This window comes from Aplysia californica, unplaced genomic scaffold, assembly GCF_000002075.1.
Source record: "Aplysia californica isolate F4 #8 unplaced genomic scaffold, AplCal3.0 scaffold00385, whole genome shotgun sequence".
Taxonomy (NCBI): Eukaryota; Metazoa; Mollusca; class Gastropoda; order Aplysiida; family Aplysiidae; genus Aplysia; species Aplysia californica.
The window spans coordinates 637,914-664,201 of NW_004797655.1; the positions used below are offsets into that span (position 1 = coordinate 637,914).

General features: G+C 42.1%; 1 protein-coding gene across 1 annotated transcript in view; it reads right to left on the bottom strand.

Moving 5' to 3' along the window:
• Positions 1-11,128: 11,128 nt before the first annotated feature.
• The window catches only part of LOC101863599, a gene marked incomplete in the record, with an annotated part of 85,375 nt that continues 70,215 nt past the window's right edge, over positions 11,129-26,288 (bottom strand). The window contains 9 exon segments of the mRNA XM_035971145.1: positions 11,129-12,868; positions 13,190-13,298; positions 14,127-14,374; positions 15,541-15,697; positions 17,088-17,476; positions 18,174-18,449; positions 20,251-23,040; positions 24,474-24,756; positions 25,100-25,168. Coding sequence (XP_035827038.1) covers positions 12,240-12,868; positions 13,190-13,298; positions 14,127-14,374; positions 15,541-15,697; positions 17,088-17,476; positions 18,174-18,449; positions 20,251-23,040; positions 24,474-24,756; positions 25,100-25,168 — 4,950 coding nt within the window.

Below are 26,288 nucleotides of genomic sequence, written 5' to 3' on the forward strand. Positions count from 1 at the left end.
CATGCTAATTGTGTTGACACATGTTCTGTCATCAAGCATTCCGAACTCGCAGTACAATATATATAGCAGCAGAAATTATGCACAATTGGCCATCCTGTTAGTTCTTGTTGAGTTCACAAACGTTCACACATGCACACAACCTCATGTTTGTAAAACTTTCATAATGTTCCAAAGTGACTTACCTAATAACACATAGATCTAGAAGTAAAGCAGAAATGAAGATCAGAAAAAATTGCCACGGTTTACAGGAGCCTGCTTTGTGTCTAAACACTTACATTCATTAAGTGTAAACTGTGCATTACAAATCATTCAAGAAGGAGAGAAAGATAGGCAGCAAATATTTTATGCCTTTTCCTAAACACTCACCATACTGCCAAGATCTAGTGATAGCCAATTAATGAGGTCATAAATTTTTCACCAAGCCAGCGTCCATGAAATCAGGTGTGTTAGAAATTACCAAGCACGTCACATGTAGCCTCTATTTAAACAGAATTTTAAGACTCGTTCTACGGTCAATAGAAGCATATGGTAATTTTGCATGTGATCAATACAAAAAAACAACTAAGGGTGTAGTTTTGGACTTAATGACTTCATGTCAAGCTAGCACTGAACAACAGAGTGCTGGACTCTTGCACAAGGAGCAGAAAGTAAACTCTGGTACATTCTACACGATATGTATTTTCTAAGTTCCAGATATTTATATCAGTGGGATATTAATAATTATACCACAAATAAAACTATTCCTCTGTCATTAAATCAATTTAAGACATGGGTAAGTTAAAGAGTGCTGGAGCTGGTGGTGTGTGGGTTCAGAGCAGAGTAAGTGAGAATGGCTATTTTGGCTTACTAGACTTCACAAATAACAGTATAGGAGGTGATTTCCAATTTTTCTGTTGGGGGAAGTTTTGGGCTCTTTATTACGGGTAAAGCAGTGAGGACAACAAGTACAAGCTCCGGAATGTCTCAATGTGGAAAGTGTCTTGTGAAAGCATCACCAGACTAGGACTTGGTGCAGTCCTACCACTGCAGTACACTATATTATTACTACAGTATGACACGCATAGCTCAAATTTGTCAGGACCGGCCTCGGTAGTTCGAGGGATAGGCCTACCTTACAAAGATAGAGAAGACAAAAAATGGGGACCGAATGCACAGTTTAATGAATGCTTGATTTTGAGTTTTCTGTGTTGGGCCTATCCATGTTATTATAGTTATACCGTTATAATAATAACGATTAACAGGCTTGCCAACTGTTCCAAGCTTCCCGGGACTGTCCTGGATTTGGCAATCTCAAATTTAACAGTCACATACACTACACCAAAATCAGTCCCACCTGATGTGATTTTGTTTAATATTAGTGTTAGAAAATCTGAAGAAAAAAAAAATATTGTGGGGTATCCCTGTTGGGTTTTTAAAAACTTGGATAGCAGCCAAAGAATAGATAGACAACTGTTCTTAAAATGCTGATACATTAGTATTAGCTTGGTTGGAAAGTGTAATTCCTGCAACTCGGATCTGATCTGGCTTTGTATTCATTCAGATGGTGTCATATTCATATATTGTCAACATGCTACGAAAAGACCTGTTAGACTTAGGGCCAACATGAAATGGTACTAGTGTAGCATTAAAGTAATCATCACTTACATGAATATAGATTGCGCTGAGAAACATGTATTTCGAAACATGATTATTCACCTTTTGGTACTCACACTTTTAGACATAGAAGTAGCATTTTATTTAGAATGTGAAGCCTTTTATTTGAAATAAAACCCCTAAATTTCCCAATATCAAAAGGGTAAATAACTGAGAGGTCGCCAAAGAAGAAAACAACCTTCGCAGACATCGCAATTTGATCAGTACAGTGTTTGTCCAATCTGGCACAGTTCTCAATCCTCATTTGTTCAATCTCCTGTCAAATTTCAAATGAAAACACAACTCAGAAAATGAAATTAAGACATGTCACCATCACTTTTTGGTTAATTGTCACCAGACGTAAAATGGATTTTAAGTAATGCACAGCATGTACACACTATTAATATACAAATTTGAGGAATATTACGGCATATCTTTGATTTCACAACATGAAAATGTTTGTAGGTTTTTAGATACCAGATATATGGAATATGTCCTGCAAACAGTCAAAACGAGGCATGAGATGCTAAAGACAATAGGCCTACTTTTGAACACTCCAAAAAAATCACTTCTACGGCATAAGCCTAGGCTTTAGTTCCGAATACAAGTTCTGCATTATTGGTAGTTAATTAACTTTTGCATGGCATGGTGAGCCTTTTCTGAGAGAAAATGGTCACACTTAAAAATGAAAAGCAGGCAAAACAAAAGTGCACCGACATCTATTACAGTCTAGCATGCACATAATGAAATTGGTGGGACACGAAAAAATTTCATAGTCATAATGTACGAATTTCGCAATGTATGTAGTGTATTAATTTAATACAACGGATACATTACATGTACAACAACAAAAAATTGAGGCCTGAAAATCTGTTAACTATACTATACTGCGTGCGGGTTTGACGGTATTTTTGTATAATTAATTGAATGTGACTTTTCAGGCTTGTCTGTAGCTCCCCATGCCTCTTTCTTTGACACATAGCAGGACAAAGGGTTTGGCAATTTGAGAACCATTGTGTAACATTTGTATCTCGTAGCGTCATAAATTCTTCAACTTCACTGAAGATAGCAAATAAAAGGAAGATGCTCATCAATAGACATAAATGAAATAAGAGATCGATGAAAAAATGACTTTCAAAAGATGGGCAAAACTTTTCTCAAAATGCTGATACATATATATATATATATATATGCAAATGTGCTTCATATTGGTTGAGCAAAATGTAGAGTAATTTGAGAAGGGGATGCCAAACCCCCCCCCAAAATGCGCAATTATCCACATGCAAACTGAACGTAAGTCACTCCCCCCCCCCTTCCCCCCCCCCTTCCTCTCCATTGAACATGCTTTCACAGAGAAGGTTTCAAATGATATGAGTTGAAAAAATAATAGTAAAAAGGAAAAAAAAATAAAATAAAAAGCTGGATACTCGCCACAACACTCAGTTACTGGCATTCATTAATGATTAAGTAAACATGTATTTACAAATATCACAATCAGTGAGAAGTAATTAGTTTTGTTTTCAGATAAATCAGATTTATCAACAAATACTTTTGAATTCATTTCAGAGTGGATACATGTTTATCATATCAATCATACCTTCAAAAATAAAGGAAGGAAAATATATTATATATTTTGTGTGCCCCAGTGCTTGTCAACCTAATAGCCAGCGCCCATTTTCGCCCTCTTTATTTAAGAGGCTAAAATTTTCATACTGTACTGCCCATCTACACTCCAAGTACATGTATTTACAAATGGGGCATTAAATAATGCCCGCCACTACGTGGATGACCCTCACGACCCATTAGAATTATCGAATCACTCACAAAACGGCAATATTATATTACCCAGGTTGGCAAGCATTCATGCACACAATTAGATAGAATCAAACTAAATGTCACCAAGCTCATATCGTCGCTGTCGCAAGAAATTGTCTTAAGTTCAAATTTAGAGAAATTTTAAAATTTGTATATCTTCTCAAAGCTCTATCAAAGAATCCCCTTTTAACATTACCAAAATGCAGTTTAATTCTCCGGTGAAGACTTACAAATTTCTTGCTTTTCATGATTCCTGATACGAACAACACAACATAAACTAGTTTTTTTGTCTCCAACGTAAAAAAGTACCCAAAGTGACGTAGGGGGATAGCTTGCACCACCAACAATATTCATGCTTGTTAACGAGCACTCGTCTATCAAACAAAGAATGAGAATGAACTGAAAACTATTCGATCCAGAATGTGAAGCATATAGCTAGTGCTGCCGCAGAGGTACAGAACAGAGCAATCAGAAGCAAATTGATACCATCCACTTACTATACTTTTCTGTTTCTCTTGTGTCGATTTAACATTCTACTGCTCCAGATGATCATTTACAGACCTCTCTACTCTATAGCCTCAGTCTTATCTTGTCATAAATGTACTATTGTTATGCCTCCTAGTAGGATACTGTTTAAATAATTCAGGAGGCAGGGTGCTTCCACTGTCTATCATTTCATGCACCTCGTAGGTCCTGTGCATGTATGTTGCATACGTTAAAGATCCCTTGGTGGTTGATAATTGAAGAAGAGTAGGCCGCCATCCGGCTAAAATTCAAAATAATACAATTCCCTACCGTAAAAGATCATGCCTGTAAATAGTAAGACACATTCTTACATTTTCCTTCATCCCCAACGTAATGTCTCTCCTTTCGAGTGTATATCAAGGAAGTCAAGATCTGAAAGGAGCGAAGTAGTATTTGGGCAATCTACTTCTTCTAAATAATATATCTCTACATCCAAGGCAAAGCTATATCACGCAAACTGCTTTAGTCATCACTGATTTCAAAAGGACAGCTGAAGAAGACAGTGCATCAGGGCCAGCCATGGCTGGGTAACAAGCACTCCCAACATGACGCCTTTTTGGAGGATTTGAACACGCAGTGATCAAAACCAAAATCCAAGCAGTATGATACCAACTGTGCTACCGGTGCACCTGCTTTGAGGGAGGTAAATAAAAAAGATATGGCAGCGAGAGTATACAACCAGGAATCAAACAGAAACAGAGGAAGGGGCAGGCTCAGGAAAATTAGGGCAAAGGGTGGGGGAGGGGGGGGGGGGAGCTGCAGAGAAATAATCAAATAAACAACATATCTACAGAACAGGTGATACGTAAAAAACAAACCAAGAAAAAGATGTTCCCTTCTCCCCTCAACGCTTTGGGGTCACAAGTAATAGAGGCAGGAAAAAAAAAGTAAAAGTACATAATAATAAAAAGAGGACACCTGAAGCTTTGGCAGACACAGATTCCAACACAGATTGTCACAAAAATGAAAAAAGCAGTGGCATCTTCGATGCGACGCAAAACGATGTGACGCAAAAACGTACACACGCAACCCTGAACTGTCATTTTGATTTATCGTGACGTGGCACCCTGGAGCGTAGACAAGTCCTTGCGTGATGCACCAGCCGGGGCAGTCTTATACAAGTAGTATACACAACACTGCCGTAAGCTGACAAAACACCTTTACTTCTATTCACAGCAATTTGGAGATAGAGAATTTTATGTTAGTGCAACCATTTAATTAAAAAAGATGTTTTTCCAAAATTTGAATTCTAATTAATTAAAAAAACTAGTGACACTTTCACTTTGATGTTTTCACACAAGTAGGGTAACTTATCAATATTAGGCTTTCAATTTAGCAAATAAAAGTAAGAATTTGGCCCCAAACATGAAAAAAAGACATTTCGTCAGCTTGCGGCAGAACAGTGAAGTTAAAACCAGCTGAAATGACCACCTGTCCAAGACAATCACCTGTACAAACAATCACATCCCACTTCCTCCCTTATGTTTTTCCTAATTTCTAAAATATGATGTCACTGTCCAAAACATCCAACTGTCTCAAAAATAAAAATCTTGAAAAAGGTACACACACTACTTCACCAGGTTTCTCTAACCAAGTCTGATAAATAATTCATTGTACAAAATATGCATGGGGAAAAGTATTATCATATGCAACTTCACCATGTATATAATCTATTGTATACTGACCAAGTGGCAGTCCTTAACTCTTACAAGTTATAAGCTGACTGCCTGCTTTGACTTTGACTCAGAAAGTCAACTTTGAAGTAGAAAACAATGTCATTTTTGGAGAAAAAAAAAAATTGATTTCAAGCTACAAGTATTAGCATTACTTTTTCCAAAATGTTCAGAAAAGAATGAAGATTCGATATATTATGAGGCTGCAATTGAACAACCAGCAGACAGATATTTATGACTAATGAGGAAAACAAGACAAAAACAACAGCATCTAATCAGTAGACGCACCAATTTCTGAGAACTAAAAGAGCTCTTTCGCCGTGAAACCCTCAAAAACCTATAAAAAAAAGAACGAGACAGACCGACACTGGCTTACATGGATATCAAAGGATACTTACATGTACCCTATTAATATTAAGTCCACACTGTCTTTTGTACAAAACCCCAGAAAGTTGAACCAACATTTTCACAGTCACTTTTCACACGACATGTAGTACTATCTTGAAGAGCATGACCATTTTTAATCTGTGCTGGTCATGTAGGCCTAATTTTTAAAAATTGAGACTTCATCTACTCTGCACAACGGACAAGGTAATCTGCAAACAAGGTGTATTTACCCATACGCACATTTCAAATTGTTTCTTCACTCTTTGGTCATTACAAAAATGAAACACCCCGAGAACTCCTCACTATTTATATTTCAAGCACGACAATTTGCTTTTTTCAGTTTTACCATAAGAATACCCTAAACAAACAAACAAAAATGTTTTTTTTAATGATTTGTACAAGTACAAGTTTACGTACCCTGCAATTTGTAAAGAATAACTGCGACAATTTAGTCCACAGACTAATGACTGAGATGCCTCTACTCCCCTCCTTCCCCAAATCAATGCAATTTTCCTTCTGTTTGTGCAAATTTGCCTTCGTTTCAAAAGTGTCTACAGTTTCAAAATACCGACATTTATACCCATTCAACTTAAATCTGGTGATGACAAAGACAAATCACGAGTATTCTCCATTGTATGTACATATAGGTGGTATTTTCTTTGGTGCACAGTCTCTGCTTTCTGTTCCTCCCTCTTCATTTAGTCTTAATCTGTTACTCTCAGTCTAATGCTGTCTTTGAGACATCCCTTTCAAGTCCAGAGGGACATTAAACTTCATAAATACGTAAAAAATAAGAATCAAAAGCAAAAACTTATGAAATTTAAAAAAAGAGAAAATACTGTATGTGATGTACTTGCCAACTGACCCTCTGTTGGTTGTTACCAAAGTCTATTCCAGATGTGATAGGCCTACAGCTTTCTCAACTTTTTAACAACTTGGAAAACATTAACGGCTGCCAACATTAATAGGCCTGTATTACTTATATCACGATACAGTGGTGTTTGCCAGACAGCAACCCTCTTAGGAAGCAAGCCTAGGTTGCTGATCATACGAGGTTGGGGTTGCTGTTCAGTGGACAGCACTGTATAATACAAACCTCATAATACACTCATCAAGAGAACACAATCAACAAGTAGGCCTAAACTGTCAATCAATGAGACAAACAAAACAAAAGAAAAACAATGTGATCAACATCATCCCAATGAATTTTTGGATTTCTGAGAACTGGTTACCTTTCATATATAGCAAAAACATATCAATGACAAGATAAAAGCTCCTATATATTACATTACGACAAAACGATGAAATTTTGTTATTGTCGAGGGAAAAGACTGAATACAGTCGAACCTTCTCTAATGGCCACAGGTACAAAACAATCACATGTACAGACCCCCACTTCCCAAAGGGCCATACGTTCTCTTCCATAATATATCGTTAATGACCACCATCACCTTGAATGATCTGTAGACAGACAAGAGGCACCAGCTGGCCATGTCTAAGTGCTGCTGTTTTAGCCTGCTTTCACCTCTGTCTGTCAATTTCTCTTTTAGCATCCATTGTCTTCCAACAGTTTGTTTTAACTCCCATGAGAAGAACTTCTGAGCAGTCCATTGATGTGACAAAATGAATCCCTTTTGTTAAATGATATCACTTAAATGAAGACATGTAGATACTGAGTGATAGGCCTAGGTTATTAAATAAGCACTCTCACCTAAATGATAAGTGGTCAAACATGAAACAGAAAAAACACGGGGGAAAAAAAGCATTGAGAAAACAAAAAAATGAAAGAACCAAGTCAGCAACGCAACAACAACTGTTAAACAGTGGTAAAGACGCCACGCGGTGACACACGTAGCTTGAAAGACAATCTGCTCGTCATCATAGACATAATATCTTGGCATGACCAAGGGGACGCCACTCTGTAAACAAAGTAAGCGCCTCGCGTAAAATAAGTCTGTGTCGCAGTTGGTGTAAACACGCTCTGTACAAAAATAATAAGATGGCATGCGTGTAAAGTAGGTCTTCTCTACGAGAACAACAAACTTGAGGTATGAGTCCCTGCCAGACATGAGACATGCACATTAATATATTGTTCCATATGACGGACAGTGAAGAATTAATACAAGTTACCCACTCAATCCCCCCCCATCCCAACTACAGTCAGGCACAGATAACCGAAACGAGCCGCGAGGATTGACAAATGTGTCCGATACATCTATAAATTCGGATAAACCGATATAATGAATATCATGGGAGGTACCATAACTCTTTTCTCTGCTATCGTGAAAAGTACCTAGCACCCATAATAGAATAGGATGAATTTAGTGTGTGCGCCTCGTTCGATGTTGAAGTAGGGGAAAGAAGGAGAGAGTTGCCAATTAGCCAAACATTGCTCCTACGGCAGATCACGATTCTGACCATGTAACCAGAACTGGTTGAAGCACGCCACCCATCCCTCTCGTATAATCACTTCCTGATCCATAAGGCCTATCACCACGTTCAAACAACCACAAACACATACACACACACACAAGCACGCACGCACGCACACACACACACATGCATGCACACACACACACACACACACATACACACAAACATAATTCACAGACTATACCACACCCAATACAGCACTATACTACACTGTTTGTCTAAGAAGAATATCATACCTTACCACCCAACCCCCACCCTCACATGACCAGGATTGAAGGAAGGTCTAGTGCTATAAGCACATTGCAGGTAATATGTGGTGACGCGTCTCAATACCAGCTGTGTAGTGTGTGTGTAGCACTGGAATGGGTTGTGTGTCCCGCTGTGCAGGGGTGAGCCTGGTGGGCTCCTGTACCCTGATCCTCTGAACGATGACGGGTTTGTTGATTTGCTCCATGCCCGCTGGGCGATTCAAATTTGAGACAATTTTGAGGAAAAATTTGATCCTATTTTTCGAGACAAGCTGTTCGACAGATCTGTATGGGAATTTAACTTTTAAGAAAACAACGTTGTTAATACAGAGATAATATAGTGGTTCAGTGAGGATATGGCAAATTGTCCGAGTTCTCCGTGATTTCAAATTTTCCGTGTTCCTGTTTTCTGTGCCCGACTGTAAATGAATAATCTTTTAAAGTGAAAAATGAAAATGAGTTAACGTTTATGGCAGCAAATCAAAAAGATCATAATCTAATTATGCATAACATTTTGGTTTTACTGATGGCAGAAAGGACAAAGAAAGAAAGAAATGAATTAAAAGAGAAAATCATAAAATACATTTACTGTAAACCTTCTCATTCTGCATATTGTTCTTTTTTTTGCTTTCCAACCTCGGCAGCATGCACTTAGAGTCAAGAGGGGGAAAAAACCTCTCTACCTCTAACTCTAATGTAATAGTTTTGCCTTGTGGGCAGCAATGCTCCATTTTCAAACACATATAATCACACAGAACACAAACTTACAAGTACACACACACACACAGATTCACACCCCACACAAAATTCCATAGACTCATTCGAACATGCCTACACAACATATCCTACTCAATCAAATACATTCACATCAATACAGCGAGAAAAAAATCAATTCTAGATGAACGATTTCCGCCTAATACTTAATGCCATGTTCCCACACAGGAGCACACCTTTGAGCAAAAGATCCTACACATTTTACGCTCCTATTGACACAATTTAGATTATTTAGGAGGTGGGCAGCTTAGACCCTGCTGTCAGGGCCAGGATGGGCAGTATGGGACACTGACTGCATTCTTAGAGTAAGACTGTTATACGCAATAAAATATCTCCCCCCACATCCGTCAAATGAAAAGCAGAGACTCTCACTGTAAAAACTATAGCCACAGTTGGAGAAAAACTAGGAGCAAGAGTAGAGAACTCTACATGATTGCTAGTCTTAGTCATGCTTCCAAACACCCGCTCCACAATTCCCCAGCAGTATAATGAAGTAACGAAAAAAAGAAACACAACCGGTAAGATACACAGAGGACCACTGACTTAATTTCTTGTATGATGATTATTCTTTCAACGACAAATGTGATCAGCAGCCACAGTGATTGTCTTTTCATGTACGTGTGCTTTTGTCAGAACGTTGGTGCATATTATGGGTGTGCATTTGAAAGAATTGTTATACAATTTGTCATACAATGATTGGGCTGTGGCATAGAAGAAACTTACCATTGTATAAGCTGTCTAAATGTTACGTTATTGTGAAGCGCATAGAGCCATCAGGGAGTAGGCATTATAGAAAAGTTCTTTGTTATTATTATTATTTTTACTATTATTATTATGAAGAAGTGAATACCTCATACAACTTTCCACCTAGTGTAACCAACGGCCATTCAAGCATTCATCTTTTCTTTGAATCCGCACTCATTACAAATCTCTACAATCCTGTCCTGCCAATCAACAACAGGAACAAAATACAACATTGCCCATTCCATAATTGTTACATTTCACTCTAATGCCACACTGCCGATGACAGAAACAAGAATACATCTTCGCATTAATCTTTCTGCCATCCATCTCATACATCAGATCTACATCATTCACCTCATCCACCATTCTTCTCACACAGATCAAAAGATGTTACAGAAGTAAGACTCCTGCAACCATTTCATTCATCGGCATGAATTTTCAGCTATGTACAGAATACATCTCAGAGACATAGTTGTTTTGATAATGGAATTTCTGGTTTTGTCAGTCCTCTTTCCCCGCACTGGGAGGAAAAAGAACAAAATGGCAAGTCCAGTGCTTTAAGTCTCTGGCCGCCATTTGAACCATGACGCACGCATTTGAACTATGACACATTTGAAAATAAAAACCCCCCAAAAAACCCCCAACTCAAACATGCATACACAGCAGTCAAGAATGCATGGTAAAAGGAAATATGGACCCCCCCACCACCCCTTTCCGGAATTTTTTTGATCAAGTATGCACATATGGAGCCACATTTAAGTCTCAATGACATCATGTGCCAAAGATGTTTTCCAGGGGTCCATAATAATTTGAACCAAATGCATGTGCACAGAGATTCACACTAGCACACACATCCACAAAAAACCTAGGCTTAGCAGGTCCAAAAAAACCCAACCCAAAAAAACCAACCCCAAAGAAGAAGAAACTTTATACGGAAATGTAAATATAATTTCAGAAATAAAGAAATATGGCTTTCAGTACCAGAGATCACATGAGGGCTTTTCGAAAAATAATATTGTCATTAATATGCATGGTGGTATTTTCAGTGATACAACACTCTACACCCCATCTCACAGGGCTGCAGGCAAAGACTCTATTGTCTAAGAGGCAAACCGTGAACCTTTTGTTGAGAGCTCACAAGTGTCTAAATACGGTCTGATAATGAGATGCGCATATCATTGTCCTCAATTGTGATGTGATAGCATAAATGTCTGCATACATATTGGCAATAATCTAAAGTGCATAATATGTACGCATATTCATTCACTTATATTTTGAGTTACAATGAAGGTATTATAAAGCTCCTAGAGCTATATTGTACAGAAGAGGGAGCTAGAGAAATGATCTGCATTATTATTATTACAATAAATGATACAAAAATTATACGATTCTGCAGCTAGCCAGCCATGGAAAAAGCATTTGTCAAACAGCTTCTTGTCACTGTTCAGTCTCTGGTTACACTGTGCCAACATTCCTCTTTCCATGGTATGCTACTCTGTGCAAAAAATTAAGTTTCAATAACTGACCGTAAATGTTTCACTGCCTCTTAAACAAGGCTAAAGAATAATGTCAGTGACCTATTTTAATGACAACCAAGCTTACCACTGAGGCAATTCTGTTGGACAAACAGAGTAAAGGGCTGCAAACTTACTACAGAAATCATAAAACTCTTTCCGCACCAAACACCGATATATATGTCAGTGCCTTTCTACACAGCGCGTCGCCTCACAACTTTTTTGTTTTAGTTAACTTTAGTACACTTTGGACACAAAAAGCTCTGAGGTGGCGAGTGTTTGATTATGTTCTGATAACTTGTGCGACATATAGAGTTAGATGATCATTCTTAGATAACAGAGTCTTTGGCTGTATGTATGGCAGAGGGATAAAAAGGGAGTGTGTTGCAGAGGAGGGGGGCAGGGTGGGATTAGGAATGGAGAAGGGAAAGGGGAAGGGGTTTGGGAATGGAGGAGGAGGAGGAGTGGGAGGGGCAACAAGAGAGAGCAGAGCTCTACTTTGTCTTGGCCCTCTGCTTGCGCTCGGAGGCGAGGAGCTCGTCCTGCAGCAGCTGCAGCGTCTGTAGCAGCGACTCCTTCTCCTTGGACACAGTGAGCAGGTCGTCCTCGAGCCGTGTGACCCTCTGCTGCAGCACCAGGTTCTCCTTCTCCAGCTCATCCCTCAGCGGGTCCACCACTTCGTGGGTCGGGTGGGGCGACGAACCTGAACCTCCCGCACCTCCGCCCGCGACGTGATCTGCCACCAGGATGACGCTGGACACCGTGGATGAGGGGCTGCCAGATAGGATATCCGAGGTGAAGCTTTGTCTTTTGCGACCCATGCCTGGCCGCGCTCCTATATGCGGTGAGCTAGGGGTGGGCCCCACTGGAGGTCTCGAACCCGCGTCCGTCGTCTCCTGCATTCCTCGCCACTGGAGGATCTGGTGCTCGTACAAGCGGTTGGCCCGTCGCACCTCTTCCAGCTGTCGCCGTAGCAACACGGCCTCGTTCTGGGCGGCCATCAGCAGGGACATAGTGCCGTCGGGGCTCAGGATAGGGGAGGTCACTGCGTTGGTGACTTCTGGACGGGAAGGTGTGGGTGTGGGCGCGTATACGTGCCCGAACGATGAGTTTAGAGGAGCACCTGGAATGACAGTGAAAGACAATAAAAAGATGTCTCAACTGTAGTAACCCTGCACTATGTTAGTAGTGAGGTCAAGAACTTTGATTAATGAAGACACTTTATTATTTATGATGTCATGAAGTTAGACTATTGACTGAACTAAGTCACTTATGATGGAAAGATTTCCAAAACAAAAATTAACCCCATGGAAATCACTCTTGAAAAGATTAAATTATAAAAACAAAAACACGGCATGGCAATTCTAACACTGCATATTTGTGGCACGTATTAAGACATTAATCAACAAAGACTTCTCTCTCATATAAAGTGAAGCGACCAAACCTGCTATGTGGAAGAGGCCGTCTTTGCCGCGGTCGATCGAGAGCTGCTGGATGCGGACATTCGTGGGCACGGCACCAGGGGAGGTAACGTTTGCTGGTGGTCGGTCCTCCTGAAAGGTCGCAACACATTCATTTGGTTAGTTCCCTTTGGTAAGAGATTTACCAAAGATTATTATCTTTCGTTTTACAGCACTTGCAACAAAAATGGATCATATAAGTACTGAAGACTAGAGGTATTATTTGAGAGTAACATACGAAAACAAAAGAAGAAGGAGAGATAAACAGATGTTCGATAGGAAAGAAGGGGCAAACCATACCAGAGCATCCACTTAGTATCCACGCAAAATACTTATTTCATGAGAAAAGTATGTTTTATGACCAAGCAAATATACATAAAGTGACAGCCGAGCTGCAAAATATACCCGAAGCTATCTAAAGACTCTGCACTTTGTATATTATAAGGACTTTTTTCCTCAGTAAGTATTCGAATGAATGAAATCCTCTTCTTCCTGGGAAGCATACAGAGCAAGATGCCTCTTTTTAAAATGTCAAAACACTGACAAAATGATCTTTTGCTGTACATGACCAAGTACCACTTAACACCTGGATGAAGTGATGCAAATTTGTGTAAAGTGTAAAGGACAGAATGTTGGGCTAATCATACCTCTCATAACAAGCCTCTCTAAAAAAATAAGTTCATATAAGCTTACTATTTTGAGAGAGAGAGAAAGAGAGAGAGAGAGAGAGAGAGAGAGAGAGAGAAAGAGAGAGAGAGAGAGAGAGAGGTAAAGAGAGAGAGAAAGAGAGAGAGAGAGAGAGAGAGGTAAAGAGAGAGAGAAAGATAGAGAGAGAGAGAAAGAAAGAGCAACAGACAGCCAGCCAGAAAGTAAAATGATGCAGATCTATTGAAAGTAAACCCAGGACCACACACAACAAACCTCCAAGACTAGGAACAGGTTCCGTAACTCCAGCGACATGGGCAAGAACTCTGGCAGTTTCTCGTCCTCGGCAAAGTCGGCCAGACAGGTCACGCCAGACATTTTGAACTGCAGGCTCAGCTCATCCACGTGGATACTGGCGTGACCGACGTCGGGTGGAGCGTCCACCTGTGGTGCCTGTACGGCAAACTTGAACTTGATCGGATACCGTGATGGGGGCGGGTCCGTGTTCTCCTCTTGAATGTAACCTGAAGGACGAGACCGGCAGAAGATCCATCATCATCATCATCATCATCATCACTGTTAGTAATTACGATATGAAAACACAAAAAGTTGGCAAAGACTTGAGCATTTTAAGTTTCATAACATTATAAAATATCATCATATCATAATCATCATCACTGTGTTAAGGAGGATAAGGAAAAAACCAAAGGAGGATGGACACTTGAGCATTTTAAGTTGTGTGACATTCTAAAATATGTTCATCGTTTTCCCCTTTATTGGCTTTATCATCATCATCATAATCATCACCATCATTATCCTCATCGTCATCAATGCCTTTCTCACCCTGGATCAAGGTGCGGGCCTTCAATATAAACTTTCTTCCTTTCCCTATCCTGTGCTAGTCTCTTGATGTTTCGTTTCTCCCAAGAACCTAGAGTTGTATTGTATGGGAGCTCTAGAAATTATCTGCATTATTGTTATGATTATCATATTCTTTCATACAGGATTCTTTGCTTCAGCTGCCTAGTAGGGAAAACTGTGATAGACTCGAGAGATACATGACACTCCAATACACAGAAAAACATGACACTCCAATACACAGAAAAACATGACAAAACAACTTCTTCCATATGGCGTTGATGGGGTAGGCCTAAGGCACACTCTATAGAAGCACAGTACCATTCCACTTTTGAAACAGGGAAGGCTATTCCTCCTCTGCATGCAGTCAATCTTGCCATTCAAGTTTTTAGCACAACGAAAGTCCCTATAACTCTGTCCCTATTCGGCTTATTTGCATAAACTAATCTCTAAACTGTGCAGAAGTGAAAGATCAAAGTAGTGAACATTCAGTTTGATTATATAGATATCGTGAATTTGCTGAGCTGATGTTTGTTATGAGTGTAAAAAACAGATTGATGCCGTGAGCCAGCTGAACTGGCACACTGAATACTAAGAGTTAATACTTTAGTTGTAGTAAGAGTTTTATGGCATTTACAACACAATAAGATCATATAATATGTGCCAAAGACTACAGGTGTTGCAAGAGAGTAACAAACACAAAAAGGAAAAAGAGATCAGGAAGATAGATGTTTGATAGGAAAGAAGAAGCTAACCGCAGCAGTAGAGCACCCACCAATCACCCGCAAAAGTCAGTGCTATAAATATGACATTGGTGGATTTGTCGACCAACCTCTAGCGGTGGAAAACCGAGCCTGGAAGTCCTCGTAGCAGATGTTGCCCAGCTGAAGCGTGCCCAGTCTGGCCAGTTGGGCCCGGGCCACCATTCCGTCCGGTCCCGTCTCCGCCAACACCTCCAGGTGGTCCAGTTTGAACAACACGGCGTACACCTGGATTGATGAGGGTAAGATTTTGTTTATCAAAGGGAAAACAAAAACAATGGACTCAGACGGTGGTCAAAAACTTTTTCACCTTCTAGAAAACAGCTTTATAACACTTCTATAAACTTCAAGATAAGCAAAACCCAGATTTGCTGAGCTCAATATCACTTTGCCTTTGGTAGTAAAGCTCTCCAGATGATATACACAGGGAGTTTGTTGGAATAGTGCTTTACAAGTCTGCATGACAATAAGATAAGATAAAATAGAACAGTGTACACCTGGATTAAAGACAGCGAGTCCATCAGTCAGGGAGTTAGCTCTTAGCATACGAAAGGCTATTCCTCCTTTACATGCAGCCAATTTTGTCATCCAAGTTTTCAGCATCACAATCTGACCTAAAGCTCTGCTCCGATCAAACTTATTTACAAAAAAATAAACACTAAACTGAGTAGAGATGAATGACCGAAGCAGTAAACAAACAGTTGATTAAAAAAAAGATGAATTTGCTGAGGTTTGATAGTTCTTTGTTATGAATGTAAACAGCTGAGTGGTGTCATGAGCCAGCTGTACTGGCACACCCTATATCAAGAGTTAATGGCCAGTTGGAATCATAATCCACAAGTTTGCATGATAACAAGATAAGATATGACATGATATGGTATGATAAGACAGAACAGCATACACTTGTATTGAAGACACAGGTATTTTAGAGAGAGGGCGTTTGTTAATGATCAGTTGGAATCATACTTTACCCAATCAAAAAGATTCTAAGCAGTGATACGGCCATTCTTTTTGTTGTTGTTGTTAGAAGCGACCTTTCTCTAGTAAACCCCCCACCCCCAGTACAGTAAAAGAATGCAGCTATGTTCACCATCTCCTTGCCCTTAGTGGGGCTCCAGTGGCTAAGTGAGTAGTGAGTTTTGACTCAAACAATGTCAAGCAAGTGTCGGTGACACGGGGATCAGATGGGTGGTCACTGGAGTGTGTTCTTGAGCAAGACACGACAACCCTAGCTCAAATTACAGGGCGCTGCACAGTGGTGACCGACAGTGGCATTGTTTGTAAACTGTTCTGTATTTGTGTAATAGTGTGTATTTATGTATGCATTTATGCATGTATGTATTTATGTATGTACGTATTTATAATTATGTATTTATGTATGTATGTTTGCCATTGTAAAACAAAGTGCCCTTCTGGGACAAATAAAAGTGTAATTTATTATTATTATTATTATTAGAATCCTTGGCATAATACAGTAAAAGTAAGAAAAAATGTAACACGAGACAGTAAAAGTAAGAAAATTACTGAAAGAAAAAAAATGTAACACAAGACAGTAAAAGTAAGAAAAAGATATAACACAAGACAGTAAAAGTAAGAAAAAAGTGTTGTAAACGCTCACCATCTCCTTGCCCTTGGTGGTGGAGCTCTCAGCATACATGCTGACCGAGTCCCCTGGCTCGCCCTGCTCGCTGTAGCTGTCAGCCACTGAGGCCACGTCGGGCGGCGGGGGATCGTGGAAGAACGCCGGCATCTCCTCTGTGTCGTCCAGGGACAGGTGCTCGAAGTCGTCGTCCGACGTGTCCGTGCGGATTGACATGGTCTCAAGGTCGTCGCCCATCGCGTCGTCCAGGCCCTCCATTTTGTTCTTCAGCTTGTCGGTGAAGCTGGAGAAGGCGGAGGTGAAGGCTTTCTTCATGTCTGTGGGGCCTTTGCCCGACTTACCCCCGCCACCGCTGCCCCCACCCCCTCTCTGCTGCTGCCGTTGTGAAGGAGGTTTTCGCTCGATACCTGATGAATAAGAGAAATTAAATAATATATATATGCACCGTTCGTTTTATTGTTTTAGTAAGGTTTCACAGCACTTGCACTGCTATTAAGTTCTGATACTTACAGTATTAAAATATAAATCATTTTATTATTTTTCTGTTTTGCAGCACTTGCAGCATATTAAGATCATATAAGTGCCAATGCTTAGAGGTGTAACAAGAGAGTAACAAACACAAAAAAGAAGGAAGAGAGACAAGGACAAAAGGTGTTTGACAGGAAAGCAGGAGAAAATTACATGAGAGCAAAATATATCAATTGTTCAGGTTAAAAAGATGACAAACAGCTACCCTTTTCCTCTAAGCTGAAGATTAGAGGTATGAAAAGAGAATAATGAACACAAAAAAGAAGAAGGACAGATAAGGACGGCAGATGTTTGACAGTAAAAAAGGAGCAAACCACACCAGAGCGCCCAGCTGCCGAACACCCACAACAACAAAAAATACCACACAGACAATCCAACTTGACAAACAATTTGTTGGGTACTTATTCCCGAGTCTTTCTCTATAGAGCTCACAGACTGAAACATGGAGTTGAACGTCTCTTGATGGAGAAAACCCCCCCCCCAAAAAACAACAACCCCAAGCTCAAAAGGCAAACAGATTTTATAAATGAAAAAGGACAGACAATCTAAGACAAGAAATAATATTATGCAGGTTACCTATTCCAGAGTCCTTCCCTAAAGAATTAACAGACTGAGACATGGAGTCGAAGGTCTCTCGACGGAAATTCTCAGAGGAAAACGGCGTCGGTGCCTGGGAAGTCGGGACTGAGGTATTGGCGGTGGCCCCGGGAGCCGCTGAGTAGCCTCCCTTGCCCCGTGGGGCAGCCTCTAGAGGTGTGTGACCTAGATTCTCCAGCTGGCTGCTGGAGTGTGACTTGAAGCTGATGGTCTGATGGCCCGGTCGTAGGGAGGAGTCGTCCTTCACTTGACGGCCTGAAGCAGAGAGCGGAGAGTTTACTTTTAACGTTTTTAATCTTAGTAAGAGTTTTACAATAGCACTTGCAACGCAAATGGGTCTTATAAGCGCTAATATATGATAAGAGGTGTTACTAGATTTTAACATACAACCAAAAGAGGGAGGAGGGATAGGCAAGGACAAAGCTTGTTTTACAGGAAAGAAGGAGCAAACCACACCCCAGAGTATCTGGTAACTACCCACTTACTGCTAAAATTGTCCTAGACCGTCATCCACTGTCGAGAAGAGTGGTTGTCATAGACAGGTGGGCTTCCAGAACAGTGCCCATGTTATTTTGATATAAAAAGATGCAAGGGGGAATGGATGTGGAAAGTGTTCGTCTGCTGAGGTGATCGTTTTGGACAGGTGGCCATTAGAGCAGGTTCGAACTATATCTACAAACAAATTGACCTCATTGGTATGGCATACCATTGCCCCAAGACAGAGCGACATATCGGACAAAATCATTTTTTGTGTGGTTTTGTTGGTTTGTTACACTAATCTTGCCCATATCCTTCTTGTGTCGAAGGCAGGACAACTCAAGTCTTGTGAGTGCAACGGCGGAGTGTCTGACTGCCATGATGGTCAGCCGCAGCTGAGATCATCATTGACGGCAACAGGGGTTGAGTGACTGACACGATAACAGTGTATCCAATTTTACAGGAAAAACAAACAACTGTCCAATCCCATCTCTTTTTCTGATAATGTGCAATCAAATGTGAGATTTTAATAAATTCTAGATCTCCTTCAGCAGTCTTTTAATTCTAAAGTATGAATGATGCAAAGCATTATGTTCAATTGTTACTGTTGTAAATGTTCTTTAAAAATTTTAAGATTGGCTGCCACCACCATTTGCGGGTAGATCTGAGTTTGTTTTTCTCATGGAGAGAATTTAAATCCAGCACCTCTGTCATTCTGCAAGGATGTTGCACCCTTCTCAGCCCATGTTGGCCCTGACAGGCAAGATCAAAGTCTGCCTCCACAGTGATCTAAAATTGTATTGATATAAAACACCTGTATTAACTCACCAATGACACACATATCGCATACTCGAACATGTCCTGTTCCGGGGTATTTTAACTCTTCATCTCCCAGGGGGGTAAACCCACTATGCCATGGCCTTTTTTTGGTACTAAATCTAAAATAACAAAAATGTCGCTATATTGGTAATTAAATAAAACAAGTCAACCTGTTTTGATAGCTCTTCATCTAATGAATAAAATCCCGATATAAGAGACCTGTTTTCGGCAAGTAATTTGACTCTAAAGTCATTGTAAAGGAAAGGGCCCCAGCCGCTGTCAGTGGCTCACTGGCACAATGGTTCCAACCGCGAGCCGCTGGGAGCGGCATGCTGGAGATGAAGAGTTAAGTAAGAGGCCTACCTTCGATATTTCAACAGATTACTTTAATTCTGTTTTCTTTATCTGAAACTTATCCGAGTAGGCAACAAGATGTTTACTATGAAATATGCAAATTTATGTTTCCGATTTGTGTATAATGGTTCAAAATGGGCCGCAACATTGTCTTTGATCTGATGCTGATCCGACATAACATGTGTCCCCTAGGTCCTTAAAGAGTTAGAAGATTTGCTAGTTTGTCACCGACACAATAATCCCCTTGAGAGAGTAGCTAGAACAGAAACTCAAATGCTAAAAATAGTTGATGGTTTTAGTTTTAGTAAGCATTTTACAGGACTTGCAACACAATAAGGTCATATAAGTGCCGAATTTTAAGGGTGTTGATATCTAGGACATTAGTCAGAGGTATCCGAGCACTTACCTCCAGCATTATCTACCAGCTGAGGAAAGCAGGTTCCTTCCCCTTCGTCGCCAAACACCGCATCCTGGCCGGTGGTGACCCCTTGTAGGAACGGTGAGATGACGCTGAAGTCGTCGGAGAACGTCCGCTGATGCATCTGATAAGGGCAGACAACTGCCACCTCCAGCTCCTTCAACATGAGCGGGACGATCGTGATCGGGGATGGGGGCAGCTGTGGCGGTTCCTGGAAGGCAGCGGCGTCTTTCCCGCCCCTGTTGTTGAGCGACATCATGGCAAGTAGATCGGCGGACAAGTCTGTCTGAAACGCCGCAAAAGATTCCGACAATCTCAGCAGAAACAGATACTGGAAGTGGTTGATCTGAATGCGAAGTTTCTCGTTGATTTTGGTTAAGATGCAGACTTTTTTCTCCGCCTCCATTTTGCTCCCCCCTTCTCCGCCTACCTCCAGCTTGGGTAGACCGTCCTCTGAAGATTTGCAGCCCTCTGGAGGAGGTCGGTTGCCGTGGGGCGTCCAGGCTTGTTCTGGGTTGTGGTTGTTGGTGTTAGGCTCACTGCTTCCCTGACCCTGTCCCCGCCTGCTGTTGTTGCCAGCACCACTGCTGTGGTTGTTGTTGCTATGGTGGTTGTATGATGTCTGATCATAGCCTCCGTCCCGCCCAATGGTGTCTGCCGAACTGTGCGATGTCTGACTGAAGCGGTCGTTATCGCAGTCAGCGTCTGAGGCTGCGTACCTCGAAGACCTCGGTGGATCAGACGACCTCGAGTCCACGTTGTTGTTGCTGTAATGTTCTCCTCTGAACCCATCACTGTTGCCATGGCGACCGCGCTGGAGCTTCTGCGATGTCCTTGGTGGGTCTTCACCTTCTCTGTCTCGGCTCTGTGACCTGTGCAGCCGGGCTCCGCTACCACTTCGGCGATTCCGGCCCTCTCCGTTGACGTCTGAGCTGGCGTGGAACTGCTCAGTGGAGGAGGAGGAAGGGATGCCATCCATTTGGTCTCTGTCCTTTAACCGGACGACCCGCGAGCGATCTTCTGAGCGATCGTACTTCCTGTCCACAGACACGCCACGACTTCCGTCTCGAGTGTGCCTTCTGTGGAACTCTTCCCCCTGCCTTTCATATCTCTCCACGGGATCTCTTGGTGACTTCCGTTCCAACTCTTCCAACTGTCTCTCATACGTGCTACCCCTCCTCTCTCGGCTACTCGACCTCTGATGACCCCGGCGACCCCTTGAGGAGCCTCCGACGGACGACACAAACTCCGAGCTACTACTGCTGCTGTGTCGAGACTGTCTAGATCCCTGTCCTCCCACTATATCTCGGTCACGGAAAGAACCATCTTCGTCTCTCCCGCCAAACTCCACTTCCCGTCTCTTCATCCTGTGATCCCCGCCTCGGCTGTGAGGTGAATCCTCCGTCCTTCGGCTGCGAGGTCCCAGATATCTGTCCTCGTAGCCCGTGAAAGGCTCTCCGCTGGACCTCCCGTCGATTTCTCCACGACCTCTGGGCTCCCCGCTGCAGTATCCGTCCATCTCGCGCCGGTCGCTGCTGGAGCTGCTGCTGTGCCGCACTCTCCTGCCACTCTCCTTGTTCTTTCTATCCCGGGACTCCTCCCTCCTCCTCCCACTTTCTGTCCGCTGTCCGAGGGGAGGGCTTGAGCTGGAGCGAGAATCTTCTCGGTGAAGCGTCTCTCTCCGCTTTCGCGCTGAGGAATGATGGCCGCCAGATATGCCTTCGTTGTGGACAGGGGAGGAGCCCAGGTATCCTTGACCTTCATAATCGCGTGCATCATAATCGTGTTGTTCATCCTTGCCACCAGTTTGTCGTCTGTTGACACGCAGGTTCGTGCTATCTCCTCCCTGGGAGGGATCGGTGGAGTAGTGCTGACGAGACTGTGAGCCTCCACCACGACTACTAGAAAAGTTCACGTGGTCAACTCGGCAAGGGGAATCAGAGCGAGACCTCGTTTTGCTCCGTCGGGATCCATCGCAAGAGTAGTCTCCGCCAGACAGAGACAACTTGGAAGGTCTTCGCTCCTCATCTTCTTCATACTTAAGTCGTTGTTGCTGTTGATGTTGTGGTTGCTGCTGTTGTGGATACTGGTGACTGTGGTGGTAGTGTCCAGCCAAGCTGTTACCGTCACTGTGTGGGTCCAGCCCACTACTGCCACCACCACCGCGGCTGTAGCCATCACCGTACCGGTTGTTGTTGGTGCTGTTGTTGTTTCTGCTGCGCTGTACTTCTCGCCTCTCACTGTTGGGGGAGGAAGAGGAGGGGAGTGGGTGGGACTGGGAAGAGGAGGAGGAGGAGGGGTGGGTCGCATGACCTCGGCGACTAGCCCGATCATTGACGGGTGGCGAAGAGCCTAACACAGGCATTGCTGACGATGGGGGCTCCCTCACTTCTGGAGCCATCACGTCCACCTGACTAGAGTGGCCATTAGACTGACCAGAAGAATGACCATCACGGGGCCGTGAGTGACCTTTGACAGGAGCTGAACAAACTTTCCGATGGCAGCCTTTAATGTCGGTCACTGACATCCACACGGTGATCGGGATTGCCTCCACGAATGGCACGGGACGATTTTTGAAATTCTGGACGCCCAGAAACTCCAGCCACACCTGGTCAGCGCATGCCGACCAAACGTCAGACACGGCCGCCCGCTTGAGGCTGTCGCACGACAGCTTGTGTGGGGGCAGGGTCAATGTTGACTGTGGCTGACCTGACTCTCCGAGGTCTGACGGCGAGAGCTTGACCTTGTCCGGGTTATGGGACAGCAGCGTCTTCACAGCTGTTGACGAAAGGAAAAAAAAACAACCAAACATAAAGCAACGTAACAAATTTGGGTCACAACGTGGTGAAATGAGGTGCTGGTAAATTTTTGGGCATATGGAGTTATTGGTAAAATCACAAAGCTTATTTATATGTCTTGCTCTACGTGAAAAAAATTCCCATCTATCTTAAATAGAGGTAGAAATATTTACCACTAAAGGGAGTGGGGGTCACCTGTTTTCAGGGATAAGATTAGGGAAAAAATGACAGCCAAAGTTTGGCGACTTCCAAAGCTTGAGTGTCCTTATAACCTTAAAATGTTGGGACCAATCCAGGCTAAGAATGATACAATATGTCTACAGAAAGACCAAGATATTTGGTTAAAATTATCCCTACACAGAAATTGAACTCAGGTCTACTGTATACAGCAGTAAAGTGTTTAACCACTACACCACAGATACCATTAAGGGCATTCTTCTTATACCTGGAGTAGTAGTAGTAATAATAATAAAAATAATAATAGTAAGTCGTTCAACATGAACTGATGATGACCTTTAACATAATACATAGCAAAATGGGCAGACCGCAGAAATCTTTTTTCACTATGTGCATGTTTGCCATGAGTGTGTGTTTCACTATGTGTGTTTTCGTTATGTGTGAGTTGGCTATGTAAAGTTTCGTTAGGATTCTGCTTATCATAAACGTGTTTGCTTTGGGCATGTTCACTATACACGGGTTCGTTAAGGGCGTGTTCACTACACATGTGTCTTGCTATACGTGTGTTCACTGTGATCGTGTTAATTAAACATATGTTCGCTGAGGGCGTTTTAACTATACATGTTTTTGCTAAGAATCTGTTAACTATATACGTATTCATAATTAGCATGCAAGACTGCAGCACCTCTCCAACACCTTATCTAAGTATGGAATATTCAAATTGTTGGCGTGCTGAAAGAGTAGCTGTGGGATCCACTCCTCCACACACACACACACACACACACACATACATGCACACACACACACACACAAACCTCATCACACACAAACCCCCTCACACAGACACATACGTGCTAATCCACTCACCTTTATCTAAGTATGGATTATCCGCGTCGTTGGCGTGCTGGAAGAGCAACTGTAGAACCCACTCCTCAAGCTACTCACACACACACACACACAAACACAAACACATGCACACAAACACAAACACGCACACACACACATCACATATACACAAACCTCACCACACACAAACCCCCTCACACACACACATGCATGCGCACTTATTCACTCACCTTTATCTAAGTATGGATTATCAGTGTCGTTGGCGAGCTGGAAGAGCAACTGTGGGATCCACTCCTCCACACACACACACAGACACACACACACACACAACACACCTGCGCACAAACACACACAAACCCCTCACATACACAAGAGCGTTTATTCACTCACATTTATCTAAGTATGGATTATCCGTGTCGTTGGCGTGCTGGAATAGCAGCTGAGGAATCCACTCCTCGGGCTGGTCGGCTGTAGCGGCAGCCTCATCCATGGGGAACTCCTTGCTGGACAAGAGGCGCTCGGAGGCGTACTGCTCCAGCAGCGTGCGGAGGTCCTCTCGGCCCATGCGCTCCTCCGTGCGCCGGTTACACACCACCAGCTTGGAGATCTGAAGCTGGAGAGCATCCGGCCGGTCAGGCTGGCTCTCCACCTTCTCCTCCGCTGGAATGATCACCTGGGTGTGGGATTAATTGATCGTATGAGTTGAGTTTTACCGCCTCAACAGCATGATTAAGGTCATATTTTAGAAGGCTGGCGGCTTCAACTGTACCTGCTCTTTAAATTATTTTTTTTTAAATTTTCTTTTTTTTTCTAGATAAAAGAAAATAATAATAATAATAATAATATTAACAATAATAATTATGTAGGTCATTTTTATAGCGCCTACTCCCATGTGAACACAGCCTCAGGTGTTTTACATGTCTTTCTTTTTAAGTCCAAATACAATAATTGTGAAAAAAAGAACTGTTTGTTCATAATACGAGAGAGAAAAGAGCTACGAGTAGCAAAGTACGTACCCTGGGCATAAGTAGCTCCACCTTAATGTCTTTGTGCTCCGCGGGCTTGTCCTCCCCAAAGTCCATGTCCTGTTACAACACAGAAAGGGAGAAGAAATGATTACTTAACCATATCTGTACATTGTGTTATACTATCGTATCCATACGGCGTGGGGAACTCTGTGCCACCACTTTCCAAAGAGGAAATTTTCTCGTTAATCCAATCCGTACGCTTTGCACAGCAGTCTGTCAAAATGATTTTTTGAGAAATACTGAAAGTTTCAAAGAGATCTTCGCACTAGAAGTATTTTAAAAAATAGAAGAATACAACCCCAGGGCCTACAGATATGGTTAATTTTTTAACATGTTTCATTCTCTGTTGCCGTTAAGCGTCGAAGGGAGATGCAGTTTGCAATGGTAGGCGAACTCTGCAGCTTTTTCAAAGCGGATGTTATGGTTTCTCAAGGTTTCCTTGACTCCCTAAATCCATGTTCTGCTTGGCTTACCGCTTCCTTTATGACTTAAGTACTTGGTGTTATGGGCTTTCGAGGCTGGCTGACAAAGGTGACATTAATAATAGGAGGCCAAACCATTTTATTTTCTGTTTTTCTGCGAAATGCAGGGAGGACGTTGTGCCAACAGTAAACAATTTCTTTGCATACTAAAATCTTCAGTGTTGGGGGGTAGTGGGTGGAGTGGAGGGAGCGTAGGAGAGAAATTATTGTACATGTTTTAGTACCAGTTTTATGGCACTTGCAACACAATTAGTCCCTAAGAGCGCAGAAGAGAAGACACAACAGAAAGAAGGAGGAGAGATAAAGAAGATAGATGTTTGTTCGTTTAAGTAAGAGTTTTACTGCACTTGCAACAGAATAACGTTATATGAGTGCCGAAGATCAAAGGGGTTAAAAGAGTCTAACATAAAATACAAGTTGTTGTAAGGACTATAGATGGTTGATAGGAAAGAAGGGGCAAACCACACCAGAGCACCCATCAACCACCCACCAACTAAGAAGATCATTTAGGAGGCAGGTTTCAACTCTCCAGTCAGAGGGCAAGCCTGGGTTGAGAATGATACAAATTCCAATCAGAAAGACCGAGATGCTCGATAAAAACTCGCCCCGCACGGGAATCGAAATGAAGAGTAAAGAGAATCACATCAAAACAATAACAGTCATTTGATGCAGGGAAAAACAAGGCAGACAGATCA